Genomic DNA, 15,332 nt, shown 5'->3' with positions numbered 1-15,332 from the left:
CTGTTCAACACACACACATCCTGAACCACTAGAGACCCTGTTCAACACACACACATCCTGAACCATTAGACTCTGTTCAACACACACACATCCTGAACCATTAGACCCTGTTCAACACACACACACACACACACACACACACACATCCTGAACCACTTAGAGACCCTGTTCCACACACACACACACATCCTGAACCACTTAGAGGGCTGCTTTACAATATAATAGGGTGCCAGCCCTGGTCTAAAGTAGTGCACTATATAGGGAATAGGGCCCTGGTCTAAAGTAGTGCACTATATAGGGAATAGGGCCCTGGTCTAAAGTAGTGCACTATATAGGGAATAGGGCCCTGGTCTAAAGTAGTGCACTATATAGGGAATAGGGCCCTGGTCTAAAGTAGTGCACTATATAGGGAATAGGGCCCTGGTCTAAAGTAGTGCACTATATAGGGAATAGGGCCCTGGTCTAAAGTAGTGCACTATATAGGGAATAGGGCCCTGGTCTAAAGTAGTGCACTATATAGGGAATAGGGCCCTGGTCTAAAGTAGTGCACTATATAGGGAATAGGGCCCTGGTCTAAAGTAGTCCACTATATAGGGAATAGGGCCCTGGTCTAAAGTAGTACCACTATATAGGAAATAGGGTCCTGGTCTAAAGTAGTGCACTATATAGGAAATAGGGTCCTGGTCTAAAGTAGTGCACTATATAGGAAATAGGGTCCTGGTCTAAAGTAGTGCACTATATAGGAAATAGGGTCCTGGTCTAAAGTAGTGCACTATATAGGGAATAGGGTCCTGGTCTAAAGTAGTGCACTATATAGGAAATAGGGTCCTGGTCTAAAGTAGTGCACTATATAGGAAATAGGGTCCTGGTCTAAAGTAGTGCACTATATAGGAAATAGGGTCCTGGTCTAAAGTAGTGTACTATATAGGGAATAGGGCCCTGGTCTAAAGTAGTGCACTATATAGGGAATAGGGCCCTGGTCTAAAGTAGTCCACTATATAGGGAATAGGGCCCTGGTCTAAAGTAGTGCACTATATAGGGAATAGGGCCCTGGTCTAAAGTAGTCCACTATATAGGGAATAGGGCCCTGGTCTAAAGTAGTACCACTATATAGGAAATAGGGTCCTGGTCTAAAGTAGTGCACTATATAGGAAATAGGGTCCTGGTCTAAAGTAGTGCACTATATAGGAAATAGGGTCCTGGTCTAAAGTAGTGCACTATATAGGAAATAGGGTCCTGGTCTAAAGTAGTGCACTATATAGGGAATAGGGTCCTGGTCTAAAGTAGTGCACTATATAGGAAATAGGGTCCTGGTCTAAAGTAGTGCACTATATAGGAAATAGGGTCCTGGTCTAAAGTAGTGCACTATATAGGGAATAGGGTCCTGGTCTAAAGTAGTGTACTATATAGGAAATAGGGTCCTGGTCTAAAGTAGTGCACTATATAGGAAATAGGGTCCTGGTCTAAAGTAGTGCACTATATAGGAAATAGGGTCCTGGTCTAAAGTAGTGCACTATATAGGGAATAGGGCTCTGGTCTAAAGTAGTGCACTATATAGGGAATAGGGTCCTGGTCTAAAGTAGTGCACTATATAGGGAATAGGGTCCTGGTCTAAAGTAGTGCACTATATAGGGAATAGGGCCCTGGTCTAAAGTAGTGCACTATATAGGGAATAGGGCCCTGGTCTAAAGTAGTGCACTATATAGGGAATAGGGCCCTGGTCTAAAGTAGTGCACTATATAGGGAATAGGGCCCTGGTCTAAAGTAGTGCACTATATAGGGAATAGGGCCCTGGTCTAAAGTAGTGCACTATATAGGGAATAGGGCCCTGGTCTAAAGTAGTGCACTATATAGGGAATAGGGCCCTGGTCTAAAGTAGTGCACTATATAGGGAATAGGGCCCTGGTCTAAAGTAGTCCACTATATAGGGAATAGGGCCCTGGTCTAAAGTAGTACCACTATATAGGAAATAGGGTCCTGGTCTAAAGTAGTGCACTATATAGGAAATAGGGTCCTGGTCTAAAGTAGTGCACTATATAGGGAATAGGGCCCTGGTCTAAAGTAGTCCACTATATAGGGAATAGGGCCCTGGTCTAAAGTAGTACCACTATATAGGAAATAGGGTCCTGGTCTAAAGTAGTGCACTATAGGGCCCTGGTCTAAAGTAGTGCACTATATAGGGAATAGGGCCCTGGTCTAAAGTAGTGCACTATATAGGGAATAGGGTGCCAGTCCTGGTCTAAAGTAGTGCACTATATAGGGAATAGGGCCCTGGTCTAAAGTAGTGTACTATATAGGGAATAGGGCCCTGGTCTAAAGTAGTGCACTATATAGGGAATAGGGCCCTGGTCTAAAGTAGTGCACTATATAGGGAATAGGGCCCTGGTCTAAAGTAGTGCACTATATAGGGAATAGGGTGCCAGCCCTGGTCTAAAGTAGTGCACTATATAGGGAATAGGGCTCCATTTGGGATGGACCTGTAACTGTAGTGGAATCTTGGCTGTGGTTGGAGACCAACCGTTAAACTCTAGTAACCTCAGAATGGCTCAAATAGAAAGGCTTGATTCCATATGTCTGGGACTACGCTCTCCCTTTTCTCTGGCGTGTGTGTGTGTGTGTGTGTGTGTGTGTGCGTGCGTGCGTTTGAGGCCACTCTCTCTTTTCTTTGGGGCTATTCTTCTTCCTTCTCTTCTTTTCTCCTCTACCTCTCCATTCCTTCACCATCTGTCTGCTCTCCTGTCAGTCCATCAGTTCCCCATCATACCAGACCACTAATAGCAGTAGCTTGTTCATACACACACACACACACACACATAGGGATGGATGGACTGACTCTGATTTTCTGTAATTGTTTTAATTCCTATAACTACCCCATAGGGCCCTGGTCTAAAGTAGTGCACTATATAGGGAATAGGGTGCCATCCCTGGTCTAAAAGTAGTGCACTATATAGGGAATAGGGTGCCATCCCTGGTCTAAAAGTAGTGCACTATATAGGGAATAGGGTGCCATACCTGGTTTAAAAGTAGTGCACTAATTAGGACGTAAGGTGTCATTTGGAACGTAGCCTCTGAAAATAAATAGTAGTGTCCATTTAGGCCTTCTCATAATGGGGCTATTGTCTGCTAGGAGGAGAGAAGGGTGGAGGATGGGAGGGGCGGGGGTTCAGAGGGAGGAGGGAACAGGGGATCGAACTGGAACACTCATGTCCAAATTATGCTCAGGTCTTTTCCGTTCACTCACTTGCTCTTTAATTCCTCTTTTTTTGTTGTTGCTTGTCTTCATCAGTTCTGTCATCTCCTTGTCCTTCTCCTGGAAGGTATCCTCTCCTCCTCTCCTCAAATTTCATCTCTCTGTCATGCAGTGACTCTGTCTTTCTTTCATTCTATATTAATCTCTTCATTCTGTCTCTCTCTCTCGGTTCTGTCTCTCTCTCTCGGTTCTGTCTCTCTCTCTCGGTTCTGTCTCTCTCTCTCGGTTCTGTCTCTCTCTCTCGGTTCTGTCTCTCTCTCTCGGTTCTGTCTCTCTCTCTTCTCTCTCTCTCTCGGTTCTCTCTCTCTCGGTTCTCTTTCTCTCTCGGTTCTCTCTCTCTCGGTTCTCTTTCTCTCTCGGTTCTCTCCTCTCTCTCGGTTCTCTCTCTCGGTTCTCTCACACTCTCTCTCCGTTCTCTCTCTCTCTCTGTTTGTTATTTTTTCCTCTAAGTTCAGTAGGAGAAAGTTCAGTTCCACTGGTGAATTTTCAGACACACACACACACATCAATGGGAACCGCATTTCTCTGTCTATGAAGTGGATCAAGATTTATGACCTGTATATAGTTACCACACACACTGTGTGATGAGTGTCTTGTCTCTCAAAGCTCCTTATTTGACAAATAATTCCCTGTCAGAAAGGACAGACAGGTGTCCCACTTTTACTCATTCCATCCTTGTCCCCTTTACCATCATCCCCCGGCCCTTGTCTCCTCCCCCGGCCCTTGTCTCCTCCCCCGGCCCTTGTCTCCTCCCCCGGCCCTTGTCTCCTCCCCCCGGCCCTTGTCTCCTCCCCCCGGCCCTTGTCTCCTCCCCCCGGCCCTTGTCTCCTCCCCCCGGCCCTTGTCTCCTCCCCCCGGCCCTTGTCTCCTCCCCCCGGCCCTTGTCTCCTCCCCCTGCCCTTTTCCTCATCAGTAACCAGCTAGGAGACTAGTTATCGGTTCTCCAACAACATATAGCACCCCGCTAACTAGCTAGCCATTTCACATCACATCGTTACACCAGCCTAATCTTGGGAGTTGATAGGCTTGAAGTCGTAAACAGCAGAGCTGCTGGCAAAATGCACGAAAGTGCTGTTTGAATGAATGCGTACCTGGATTTCTTTTAGCTAAATATGCAGGTTTAAAAATATATACTTCTGTGTATTGATTTTAAGAAAGGCATTGGTGTTTATGGTAAGGTACATGTTGGAGCAACGACAGTCTTTTTTCGCGAATGCGCACCGCATCGATTATATGCAACGCAGGACACGCTAGATAAACTAGTAATGTCAGCAACCATGTGTAGTTATAACTAGTGATTATGAATGAATGATTGATTGATTGTTTTGTATAAGATACGTTTAATGCTAGTTAGCAACTTACCTTGGCTTCCCACTGCATTCGCGTAACAGGCCGTCTCCTCGTGAGGCAGGTGGTTCGAGCGTTGAACTAGTTAACCGTAAGGTTGCAAGATCTGTCGTTCTGCCCCTGAACAAGGCAGCTAACCCCACCGTTCCTAGGCCGTCATTGTAAATAAGAATGTGTTCTTTAACTGACTTGCCGAGTTAAATAAAGATTAAATAAATGTGTAACAAACAAAAAAAACGGTATAATCTGCGTCCAAAATTACAGATTTTCCGATTATGAAAACTTGAAATCGGCCCAAATGAATCGGCCATTCCGATTAATCGGTCAACCTCTAATCAGAAACCAGCTAGGGGGACTCTAGTTCTCATCATTAAGTATCTGACCACAGAAGGGTTAGTGGTCCGCCGTTTGACCTGCAGCTGGCGCTTGTCGAACGTTCTCTGACGCACATCCACACACTCGAGGTTAGGTTGAAGTGCAACGCCGAACTCGGTCCTTCTAGGAAACAAAGAGGAACCAAACAAAAGGTTCCTACCTATTGAACCACTTGACAGGGCTTAATGACTTGGTTCTGTGCGAGCGAGGGCGACTGAGAGAGAGAGAGATAAAGAGACGGAGTCTACCCCTCTTAACCATGGGAACACCCTTGTGGACACTCACAGTCAATTGAAGTTACTTTAATTAGCGAACTTCTAACGTTGACAAAAAAGCCTTGACGTGGACCGTGACGTGGGCTACGCCATAGGAGCTTCTTAAACGAAGAGTGAGCGCTTTCTTCCTCTGTTTTAGCTGTGCATTTCTCCAACCTATTCAGAGCTTTCTACCCGTCTCTGTTCCTTCTCTAAGGATCAGCTGAACCTTGGTCTGTATAAAGAGAACTATTGGAATTGAAGAGGGGGTGGGGTGGGGGGGGGGGGGTAAAGAGAAGGGAATTGGGATTGGGAAGAGTGCAGGATGGTGCTTTGTTTTGAGGAGAAATGGAATAGAGGATGATGGGTGATGCAATCTGTCAACTGTTTTGTCTCTTGAAGATTGTTGTGTGTGTTTCATGTACATTTGTGTGTGTGTTTCATGTACGTGTGTGTGTGTGTGTTTACCAGGCCCAGGTCCAGCGCTCTCTGGACAGCGCTGTGTCACTCCAACAGAGAGCTGCGGTTGGTCGACGGCTGAGGAAGGAGGCGGGACTAGGGGCGGGGACTGACATTGACGGACAGTGCAGCAGCCCAATGTCTGAACAAGACTCTGGAGTACTGGATGTAGAGGATGAGGAGGATGAAGATGAGGTACTTGTTTGGGGTTTGTTTGTGTGCGTGTCTCTGGGGGGGGAGTGGGGGGATTGTTTGTGTGCCTTAGTGTGTTTGTGTGTTTTTTTTCAGGGGAAAACCCATTGAGACCAGGATCTCATTCAGAAGGGTGCCCTGATTACAGTAGCACGACAATAAAATACAATGTGAAACGGTGATCAATACGATATGAAACGGTGATCGATATGAAACGGTGATCGATACGATATCAAAACCTTGGTCTACTTGGTGACCCCTCCAACATTGTCTCTCATGCCCTTCACTTCTCCATCTGCTCCCTCCTTTGAAGCTTCTGTTAGCCCCTTGAGAACCCCCCCCCCCCCTTTCCTGTGCCAGGACTGAGACAATGTGCCAGGACTGAGGGCATTCTCCTGTTTGGCAGCAGTAATCGTACAACTCCACTTCACCCCTTGAGAAATATGCACCAAACAACTTTGTTAAGTGTATTAAAAGATCTCCTCGGCAACAACATCAAGATTAATGGTAGATTTCTGTAGTTATTTTAGATTAATCAGGACAATTTTGAGGTGTATACTGGCTACGGCGTCACGGGAGAGGGCGAGGGGAGAGGGAGAGGGCGAGGGGAGAGGGCGAGGGGAGAGGGCGATGGGCGAGGAGAGAGGGCGATGGTTGGGCCGAGACCAGGGGGAGAGGTTGAGGGGCGGGCCGAGACCGGGGGGAGAGGTTGAGGGGCGGGCCGAGACCAGGGGGGAGAGGTTGAGGGGCGGGCCGAGACCAGGGGGGAGAGGTTGAGGGGCGGGCCGAGACCAGGGGGAGAGGTTGAGGGGCGGGCCGAGACCAGGGGGGAGAGGTTGAGGGGCGGGCCGAGACCAGGGGGGAGAGGTTGAGGGGCGGGCCGAGACCAGGGGGGAGAGGTTGAGGGGCGGGCCGAGACCAGGGGGGAGAGGTTGAGGGGCGGGCCGAGACCAGGGGGGAGAGGTTGAGGGGCGGGCCGAGACCAGGGGGGAGAGGTTGAGGGGCGGGCCGAGACCAGGGGGGAGAGGTTGAGGGGCGGGCCGAGACCAGGGGGGAGAGGTTGAGGGGCGGGCCGAGACCAGGGGGGAGAGGTTGAGGGGCGGGCCGAGACCCGGGGGGAGAGGTTGAGGGGCGGGCCGAGACCAGGGGGGAGAGGTTGAGGGGCGGGCCGAGACCAGGGGGGAGAGGTTGAGGGGCGGGCCGAGACCAGGGGGAGAGGTTGAGGGGCGGGCCGAGACCAGGGGGGAGAGGTTGAGGGGCGGGCCGAGACCAGGGGGGAGAGGTTGAGGGGCGGGCCGAGACCAGGGGGGAGAGGTTGAGGGGCGGGCCGAGACCAGGGGGGAGAGGTTGAGGGGCGGGCCGAGACCAGGGGGGAGAGGTTGAGGGGAATATAGTAGGCTATTGTTAGCATTAGCGTTAGTTTACATCCTATTGAATATAGTAGGCTATTGTTAGCATTAGCATTAGCTAACATCCTATTGAATATAGTAGGCTATTGTTAGCATTAGCATTAGCTAACATCCTATTGAATATAGTAGGCTATTGTTAGCATTAGCATTAGCTAACATCCTATTGAATATAGTAGGCTGTTAGCATTAGTTTACATCATGTTGAACATAGTTGGATGTTATGATTAGGATTAGCATAATAGTTGATGATAATCTTGTTTTCATTTAATTTCCAGAAGACACTGTGATGCCAAAACGTTTTTTTAAATTACATTTTTTACTGGGAGTTTTATACATTGTCTGTATTCTTTGTTCTTATAGCTTACAATATTCACTGTTAGTCAGCACCTCTACACTAAATCATTTTATCTGGGTGTGTGCCAGTTTATGCTTTTTATTAGACTAGTATTGAAAAGTACAAATGTTTTGGTTAACCGTACAGCCCTCTACGTAGTGTACAGATAGGGCTAGTGAAGCTAGTCTGGGTAACCATTCATTAAGATGAATGGTTACCCATTATGGTTTGGGGGGGTAGAAGCCTGCTCAGAACCTGTTGGTCCGAGCCGGAAAGAGATGGCAGAGGTAGGCAGAAAACCTCTTCCCGTGCCAGGCTGAGAAGTTGGCCTAGGGTAAGGCAGGAAGAGTACATAAAGTTTGAGACCGAGGGAGAACAAAAGGTAAGGGCTCAGTCAAGGCTAGGGAAAGAGAATGCGGAGGGAGGGAGAACAAAAGGTAAGGGCTCAGTCAAGGCTAGGGAAAGAGAATGCGGAGGGAGGGAGAACAAAAGGTAAGGGCTCAGTCAAGGCTAGGGAAAGAGAATGCGGAGGGAGGGAGAACAAAAGGTAAGGGCTCAGTCAAGGCTAGGGAAAGAGAATGCGGAGGGAGGGAGAACAAAAGGTAAGGGCTCAGTCAAGGCTAGGGAAAGAGAATGCGGAGGGAGGGAGAGGATAGAAGGGCAGGGTGTCACCTCTTCTGTGATCTCTTTCCAGTCCTAGGCAGCCCTTTTTTGACAACCTTTCAAACAAAGGCATGACCCGAGTCACTACCTTCTGCCCCTGTGTTGCCCTGTTCTTAACCCCCTGTGTTGCCCTGTTCTTAACCCCCTGTGTTGCCCTGTTCTTAACCCCCTGTTCTTAACCCCCTGTGTCGCCCTGTTCTTAACCCCCTGTGTCGCCCCGTTCTTAACCCCCTGTGTCGCCCCGTTCTTAACCCCCTGTGTCGCCCCGTTCTTAACCCCCTGTGTCGCCCCGTTCTTAACCCCCTGTGTCGCCCCGTTCTTAACCCCCTGTGTCGCCCCGTTCTTAACCCCCTGTGTCGCCCCGTTCTTAACCCCCTGTGTCGCCCCGTTCTTAACCCCCTGTGTCGCCCCGTTCTTAACCCCCTGTGTCGCCCCGTTCTTAACCCCCTGTGTCGCCCTGTTCTTAACCCCCTGTGTCGCCCTGTTCTTAACCCCCTGTGTCGCCCTGTTCTTAACCCCCCGTGTTGCCCTGTTCTTAACCCCCTGTCGCCCTGTTCTTATCCCCCTGTGTCGCCCTGTTCTTAACCCCGTGTTGCCCTGTTCTTAACCCCCTGTTGCCCTGTTCTTAACCCCCTGTTGCCCTGTTCTTAACCCCCTGTTGCCCTGTTCTTAACCCCCTGTTGCCCTGTTCTTAACCCCCTGTTGCCCTGTTCTTAACCCCCTGTTGCCCTGTTCTTAACCCCCTGTCGCCCTGTTCTTAACCCCCTGTGTCGCCCTGTTCTTAACCCCCTGTGTCGCCCTGTTCTTAACCCCCTGTCGCCCTGTTCTTAACCCCCTGTCGCCCTGTTCTTAACCCCCTGTGTCGCCCTGTTCTTAACCCCCTGTGTCGCCCTGTTCTTAACCCCCTGTCGCCCTGTTCTTAACCCCCTGTCGCCCTGTTCTTAACCCCCTGTGTCGCCCTGTTCTTAACCCCCTGTTCTTAACCCTCTGTGTCGCGCTGTTCTTAACCCCCTGTGTCGCCCTGTTCTTAACCTCCTGTGTCGCCCTGTTCTTAACCCCCTGTTCTTAACCCTCTGTGTCGCGCTGTTCTTAACCCCCTGTGTCGCCCTGTTCTTAACCCTCTGTGTCGCGCTGTTCTTAACCCCCTGTGTCGCCCTGTTCTTAACCCCCTGTGTCGCCCTGTTCTTAACCCCCTGTGTCGCCCTGTTCTTAACCCCCTGTGTCGCCCTGTTCTTAACCCCCTGTTCTTAACCCCCTGTTCTTAACCCCCCTGTGTCGCCCTGTTCTTAACCCCCTGTGTCGCCCTGTTCTTAACCCCCTGTGTCGCCCTGTTCTTAACCCCCTGTGTCGCCCTGTTCTTAACCCCCTGTGTCGCCCTGTTCTTAACCCCCTGTGTCGCCCTGTTCTTAACCCCCTGTTGCCCTGTTCTTAACCCCCTGTTGCCCTGTTCTTAACCCCCTGTTGCCCTGTTCTTAACCCCCTGTTGCCCTGTTCTTAACCCCCTGTCGCCCTGTTCTTAACCCCCTGTGTCGCCCTGTTCTTAACCCCCTGTGTCGCCCTGTTCTTAACCCCCTGTCGCCCTGTTCTTAACCCCCTGTCGCCCTGTTCTTAACCCCCTGTGTCGCCCTGTTCTTAACCCCCTGTCGCCCTGTTCTTAACCCCCTGTCGCCCTGTTCTTAACCCCCTGTGTCGCCCTGTTCTTAACCCCCTATTCTTAACCCTCTGTGTCGCGCTGTTCTTAACCCCCTGTGTCGCCCTGTTCTTAACCTCCTGTGTCGCCCTGTTCTTAACCCCCTGTTCTTAACCCTCTGTGTCGCGCTGTTCTTAACCCCCTGTGTCGCCCTGTTCTTAACCCCCTGTGTCGCCCTGTTCTTAACCCCCTGTGTCGCCCTGTTCTTAACCCCCTGTGTCGCCCTGTTCTTAACCCCCTGTTCTTAACCCCCCTGTGTCGCCCTGTTCTTAACCCCCTGTGTCGCCCTGTTCTTAACCCCCTGTGTCGCCCTGTTCTTAACCCCCTGTGTCGCCCTGTTCTTAACCCCCTGTGTCGCCCTGTTCTTAACCCCCTGTGTCGCCCTGTTCTTAACCCCCTGTTATTTCCTCATACTCCCCACCAACCTCTGCCCTAGCCTTGACTGACCATTGACCCTTTCCCTGGGGTTGTTATATGACTCCACCACCCCCTCCCAAAAAAGCATTCCACTGTGTTTTTCTTATTGTGTGTTTTTCCCCTCCTGTCCCAAGGCGGTGCTGTTCTAAGCTGCCGGTGTTCCTAGGTCAGTACATGAAAGCCTGGTATTGTCTTCCAACTTGCTTTTTTAACAGCTAAGGAACGGTATTCCACAGAGCTATAGGCAGGATGGGGTCTGTCTGTCTATGCTGATTGTCCAGAAACATCAGCTGTCTTAAACAAAAGCGGCCCCAATGCCACCAGTGTAGTGACCCGGCCAACCCTTCCGCCCGCCAGAGAGGGTCAAATGGTCAAGTTGTATTGACTTGCTGTATTCGACCTCCGACCTCCAATCAAAATCAAACTTCATTTTGTCACATGCGCTGAATAAGTGTAGACTTTACCGTGAAATTCTTTACTCACCGAGTCAATGTGGAGGCTATATCCAGGGTATTACGGTACAGAGTCAATGTGGAGGCTATATACAGGGTGTTACGGTACAGAGTCAATGTGGAGGCTATATACAGGGGGTACAGAGTCAATGTGGAGGCTATATACAGGGTATTACGGTACAGAGTCAATGTGGAGGCTATATACAGGGTATTGCGGTACAGAGTCAATGTGGAGGCTATATACAGGGGGTACAGAGTCAATGTGGAGGCTATATACAGGGGGTACCGGTACAGAGTCAATGTGGAGGCTATATACAGGGTATTACGGTACAGAGTCAATGTGGAGGCTATATACAGGGGAGACCGGTACAGAGTCAATGTGGAGGCTATATACAGGGGGTACCGGTACAGAGTCAGTGTGGAGGCTATATACAGGGTATTACGGTACCGAGTCAGCGTGGAGGCTACACACAGGGGGTGCCGAGTCAATGTGGAGGCTATATACAGGGTATTACGGTACCGAGTCAGCGTGGAGGCTACACACAGGGGGTGCCGAGTCAGCGTACAGGTTAGGTCATTTGTACATGTAGGTGGGGGTGAAGTGACTGCATAATAAACAACGAGTAGCAGCAGTGTACAAAAGGGGGAGGGGTCAATGTAAATTGTCCGGTGGCCATTTTATTAATTGTTCAGCAGTCTTATGGCTTGGGGGGGTAGAAGCTGTTAAGGAGCCTTTTGGTCCTAGACTTGGAGCTCCGGTACCACTTGCCGTGTGGTAGCAGAGAAAACAGTCTATAACTTGGGTGACTGGAGTCTCTGACAATTTTATCAGCTTTCCTCTGACACTGCCTATTGTGTAGGTCCTGGATGGCAGGTAGCTTGGCCCCAGTGATGTACTGGCCCGTTCGCGCGATGCTGAGCAGTTGCCATACCAGGCGGCGGTGATGCAACCAGTCAGGATGCTCTCGATGGTGCAGCTGTAGAACCTTTTGAGGATCTGGGGGCCAAATTCCAAATATTTTCAGTCTTTTGAAGGGGAATGGGATTCTGTCGTGCCCTTTTCACTACTGCCCTGGTGTGTTTGGACCGTGATGGTTAGTAGGTGATGTGGACACCAAGGAACTTGAAACTCTCGACCCGCTCCACTTCAGCCCCTTCGGGGTTAATGGGGACCTGTTCGGCCCTCCTTTTCCTGTAGGCCATGATCAGCTCCTTTGTCTTGCTCACATTGAGGTAGAGGTTGTCTCTGACCTCCTCCCTATAAGCTGTCTCATCGTTGTCAGTGATACCACTGTTGTGTCCTCAGCAAACTTAATGATGGTGTTGGAGTAATTTTTGTCCACGCAGTCGTGGGTGAACAGGGAATACAGGAGGGGACTAAGTACACACCCATGAGGGGCCCCAGTGTTAAGGATCAGCGTGGCAGATGTGTTGTTGCCTACCCTTACCACCTGGGGGCATCCCGTCAAGAAGTCCAGGATCCAGTTGAAGAGGGAGGTGTTTAGTCCCAGAGTTCTTAGCTTAGTCCCCACAAAACTCATCACTATGTTGAACGCTGATTCTCACATATGTGTTCCTTTTGTCCAGTTGAGAAAGGGCTGTGTAGAGTGCGCTTGAGATTGCGTCATCTGTGGATCTGTTGGGGCGGTATGCAAATTGGAGTGGGTCTCGGGTGTCCCGGGGGATGCTGTTACTGTGAGCCATGACCAGCCTTTCAAAGCACTCCATGGCTACCAACGTGAGTGACACGAGGCGGTAATCATTTAGGCAGGTTACCTTTGCTTCCTTGGGCACAGGGACTATGGTGGTCTGCTTAAAACATGTAGGCATTACAGACTCAGTCAGGGAAAAGTTGAAAATGTCAGTGAAGACAGTTGGTCCGTGCTAGCTTTGAGTACACGTCCTGGTAATCCATCTGGCCCAGCGGCTTTGTGAATGTTGACCTGTTTTAAAGATTTTGTTCACATTGGCTACCGAGAGCGTTAGTCATCCAGAACAGCTGGTGCTCTCGTGCATGCTTCAGTGTTGCTTGCTGGTTTAGCTCGTCTGGTTGGCTCGCGTCACTGGGCACCTTGCGTCTGAGTTTCCCTTTGTAGTCTGTAATAGTTTTCAAGCCCTGCCACATCCGACAAGCATCAGAGCTGGTGTTGTACGATTCAATCTTAGTCCTATATTGACGCTTTGCTTTTTTGATGGTTCGTCTGCTCCTTGAAGGCTCTAGTCTTTAGCTCGATGAAGATGTTGCCTGTAATTTTCTGGTTGGGATATGTACGTACGGTCACTGTGGGGACGGCAGCGTCGATGCACTCATTGATGAAGCCGATGACTGATGTGGTGTACTCCTCAATGCCATTGGATGAATCCTGGAACATATTCCAGTCTGTGCTAGCAAAACAGTCCTGTAGTGTAGCATCATCTGACCACTTCCGTATCGAGCGAGTCACTGTTGCTTCCTGCTTTAGTTTTTGCTTGTAAGCCAGAATCTGGAGGATAGATTTATGGTCAGATTTGCCAAATGGAGGGCGAGGAAGAGCTTTGTGTGGAGTAAAGGTGGTCTAGGATTATTTTCCTTATCTGGTTGCACATGTGACATGCTTGAAAAAATTTGGTTTAACTGATTTAAGTTTCCTGCATTAAAGTCCCCGGCCACTAGGTGCCCCGCTTCTGGGTGAGCATTTTCTTCTTTGCTTATGGCCTTATAGAGTTGGTTGAGAGCGGTCTTAGTGACAGCTTCGCTTTGTGGTGGTAAATAGACGGCTAACTATAATACAGATGGGAACTCTCTTGGTAGATAGTGTGGTCTACAGTTTGTCATAAGGTACTCTACCACAGGCAAGCAATACCTCAAGACTTCTTTAATGTTAGATGTTGACTTGCTCAAGTTGCATTGACTTGCTGTATTTTTCCTACTACCTCCCCTCCCCTGACTGACAGACATAGGTCTAGTCTCCTTTTCTCTCCTTCCACTCCTCCTCGCTGTCTGCATCCCTCTTTCCAACCCTGTTTCTCATTCTCCCCAGATCTCTCTCTAGAACATTTCCTCCCTCCATCCCTCCATTATTGTGTTCAGACCCATTTCTTCACTTCCTGTCTTCTATATCCCTCTGTCTATCCCTCGTTCCAACCCTGTTTCTCATCCTTCCCATATCTTTCTAGAACATTCCCTCCCTCAATCCCTTCCTCTATCATCCTTCCATCCCAAACTCACCAGAGTAGGTATACATTTTGTTCTCTGAAGTTTTCTCATGTTCTTGGCTCTAAAAATGCTCCTTGGTGTCCCAAATTGCACCCTATTCCCCATATGTGACTCATCACCTGGATTCGGTTTTATGTAGCAACATTTGAAATTGTGTTTACATTAGATAAACCATATGGTAGATGAGTCTCTACTTTTATCATACACTGCATTTGAGGAACAATGGGAAAGAGATTCTGCTTTGAAAGTTGATGAACTTGTCATCCAACTTTTGAGAAAATTGCCTTTTGAATGTTTTGGTATCTAGTGAAGAGCTCTTCTTTGTCTAAACTCATTCAGCATCGTTCACACCCTCACCCTAATCTTTAGTCCCACCTATCTCGTTTCGCTCTCGAAGCGCACACTTGACGCTCTGGCCGATTTGATTTGTTTACCTCTGGATAACATGGAAACAGCCTAACCAGCTCTGCTGGCAACAATTTCATTACAAGGCTCGACGAGGCTCGATTGATTGTGCTTTTTTGCAGACGTTTACTGACACCGGCCATAATTAACGGGTGTTGGACACGCATCAAACGGGTGTTGGACACGCGTCAAACGCGTCACGTAACGTTAGCTAACGAGCCAGCCAGCCAACGTTAGCTAGTTAAACAATAAACAGTGCCAACAATGCCACAGTGCTAGGAGCTAACCAACCATGTCCAATGTTAGCTAGCCAACAAACTAGAAAAGCAAACGGCTCTGGGAAACAAATAATAACATCAGCTAGGGAGCCTGCCAGCTAACGTTAGCTAACATTAGCTAGCTAGTTAACAGTTCGCTTTTAGCTTGAAATGAGAACACTTTCTGTCAAAATGTGAAAATGTAGCTAGCTGACGCTAGACTATCTAGCTGTATACAGCATCGCGCATTGACGCGTCTCCCTGTCAGGAATGCCATGCCACATTTGCCCCTCGTTTTGAAGATGTAACTCGGGGAGACATGTGTTTTCTGTAGCTATCATACTTTAATTCCACTGATTTCAAAATGTGATCCACCCCCCCCCCAGAAAGTGGAGAGCAACACTTATGCAGCTCCACTACAAAATACATGTAATAAAAAGCTGAGTTTGATTGGACAACACAGACTGACGAGCTTCTATGGCAGACCAATCCATACTCCTCTCTCGGGAATGTCCAGCCCACTCATTATCTCAGCCAATCATGGCTAGTGGGAAGGATGCTCTTCTTTTTCAACAACGCTCGTCATTTTAACCATTTTAATCGTATTTTCAGATCGCGTACAAGTCTAAGGT

The 15,332-nt window shown here is 49.1% G+C and overlaps 1 protein-coding gene across 3 annotated transcripts in view; it reads left to right on the top strand.

Annotated features, from left to right (window-relative positions):
* Positions 1-15,332, top strand: part of LOC139415806 (exocyst complex component 6B) — a 208,430-nt gene that overhangs the window by 37,848 nt on the left and 155,250 nt on the right. For all 3 annotated transcript variants that reach the window (XM_071163913.1, XM_071163910.1, XM_071163912.1), the window contains exon 7: positions 5,698-5,880. In XM_071163913.1, coding sequence (XP_071020014.1) covers positions 5,698-5,880 — 183 coding nt within the window. The remainder of the gene's footprint in view (positions 1-5,697; positions 5,881-15,332) is intronic.

This window comes from Oncorhynchus clarkii, chromosome 9, assembly GCF_045791955.1.
Source record: "Oncorhynchus clarkii lewisi isolate Uvic-CL-2024 chromosome 9, UVic_Ocla_1.0, whole genome shotgun sequence".
NCBI lineage: Eukaryota > Metazoa > Chordata > Actinopteri > Salmoniformes > Salmonidae > Oncorhynchus > Oncorhynchus clarkii.
Note: the sequence above shows the minus strand (reverse complement) of the source record. Positions and strands in the feature narration are given on the sequence as shown.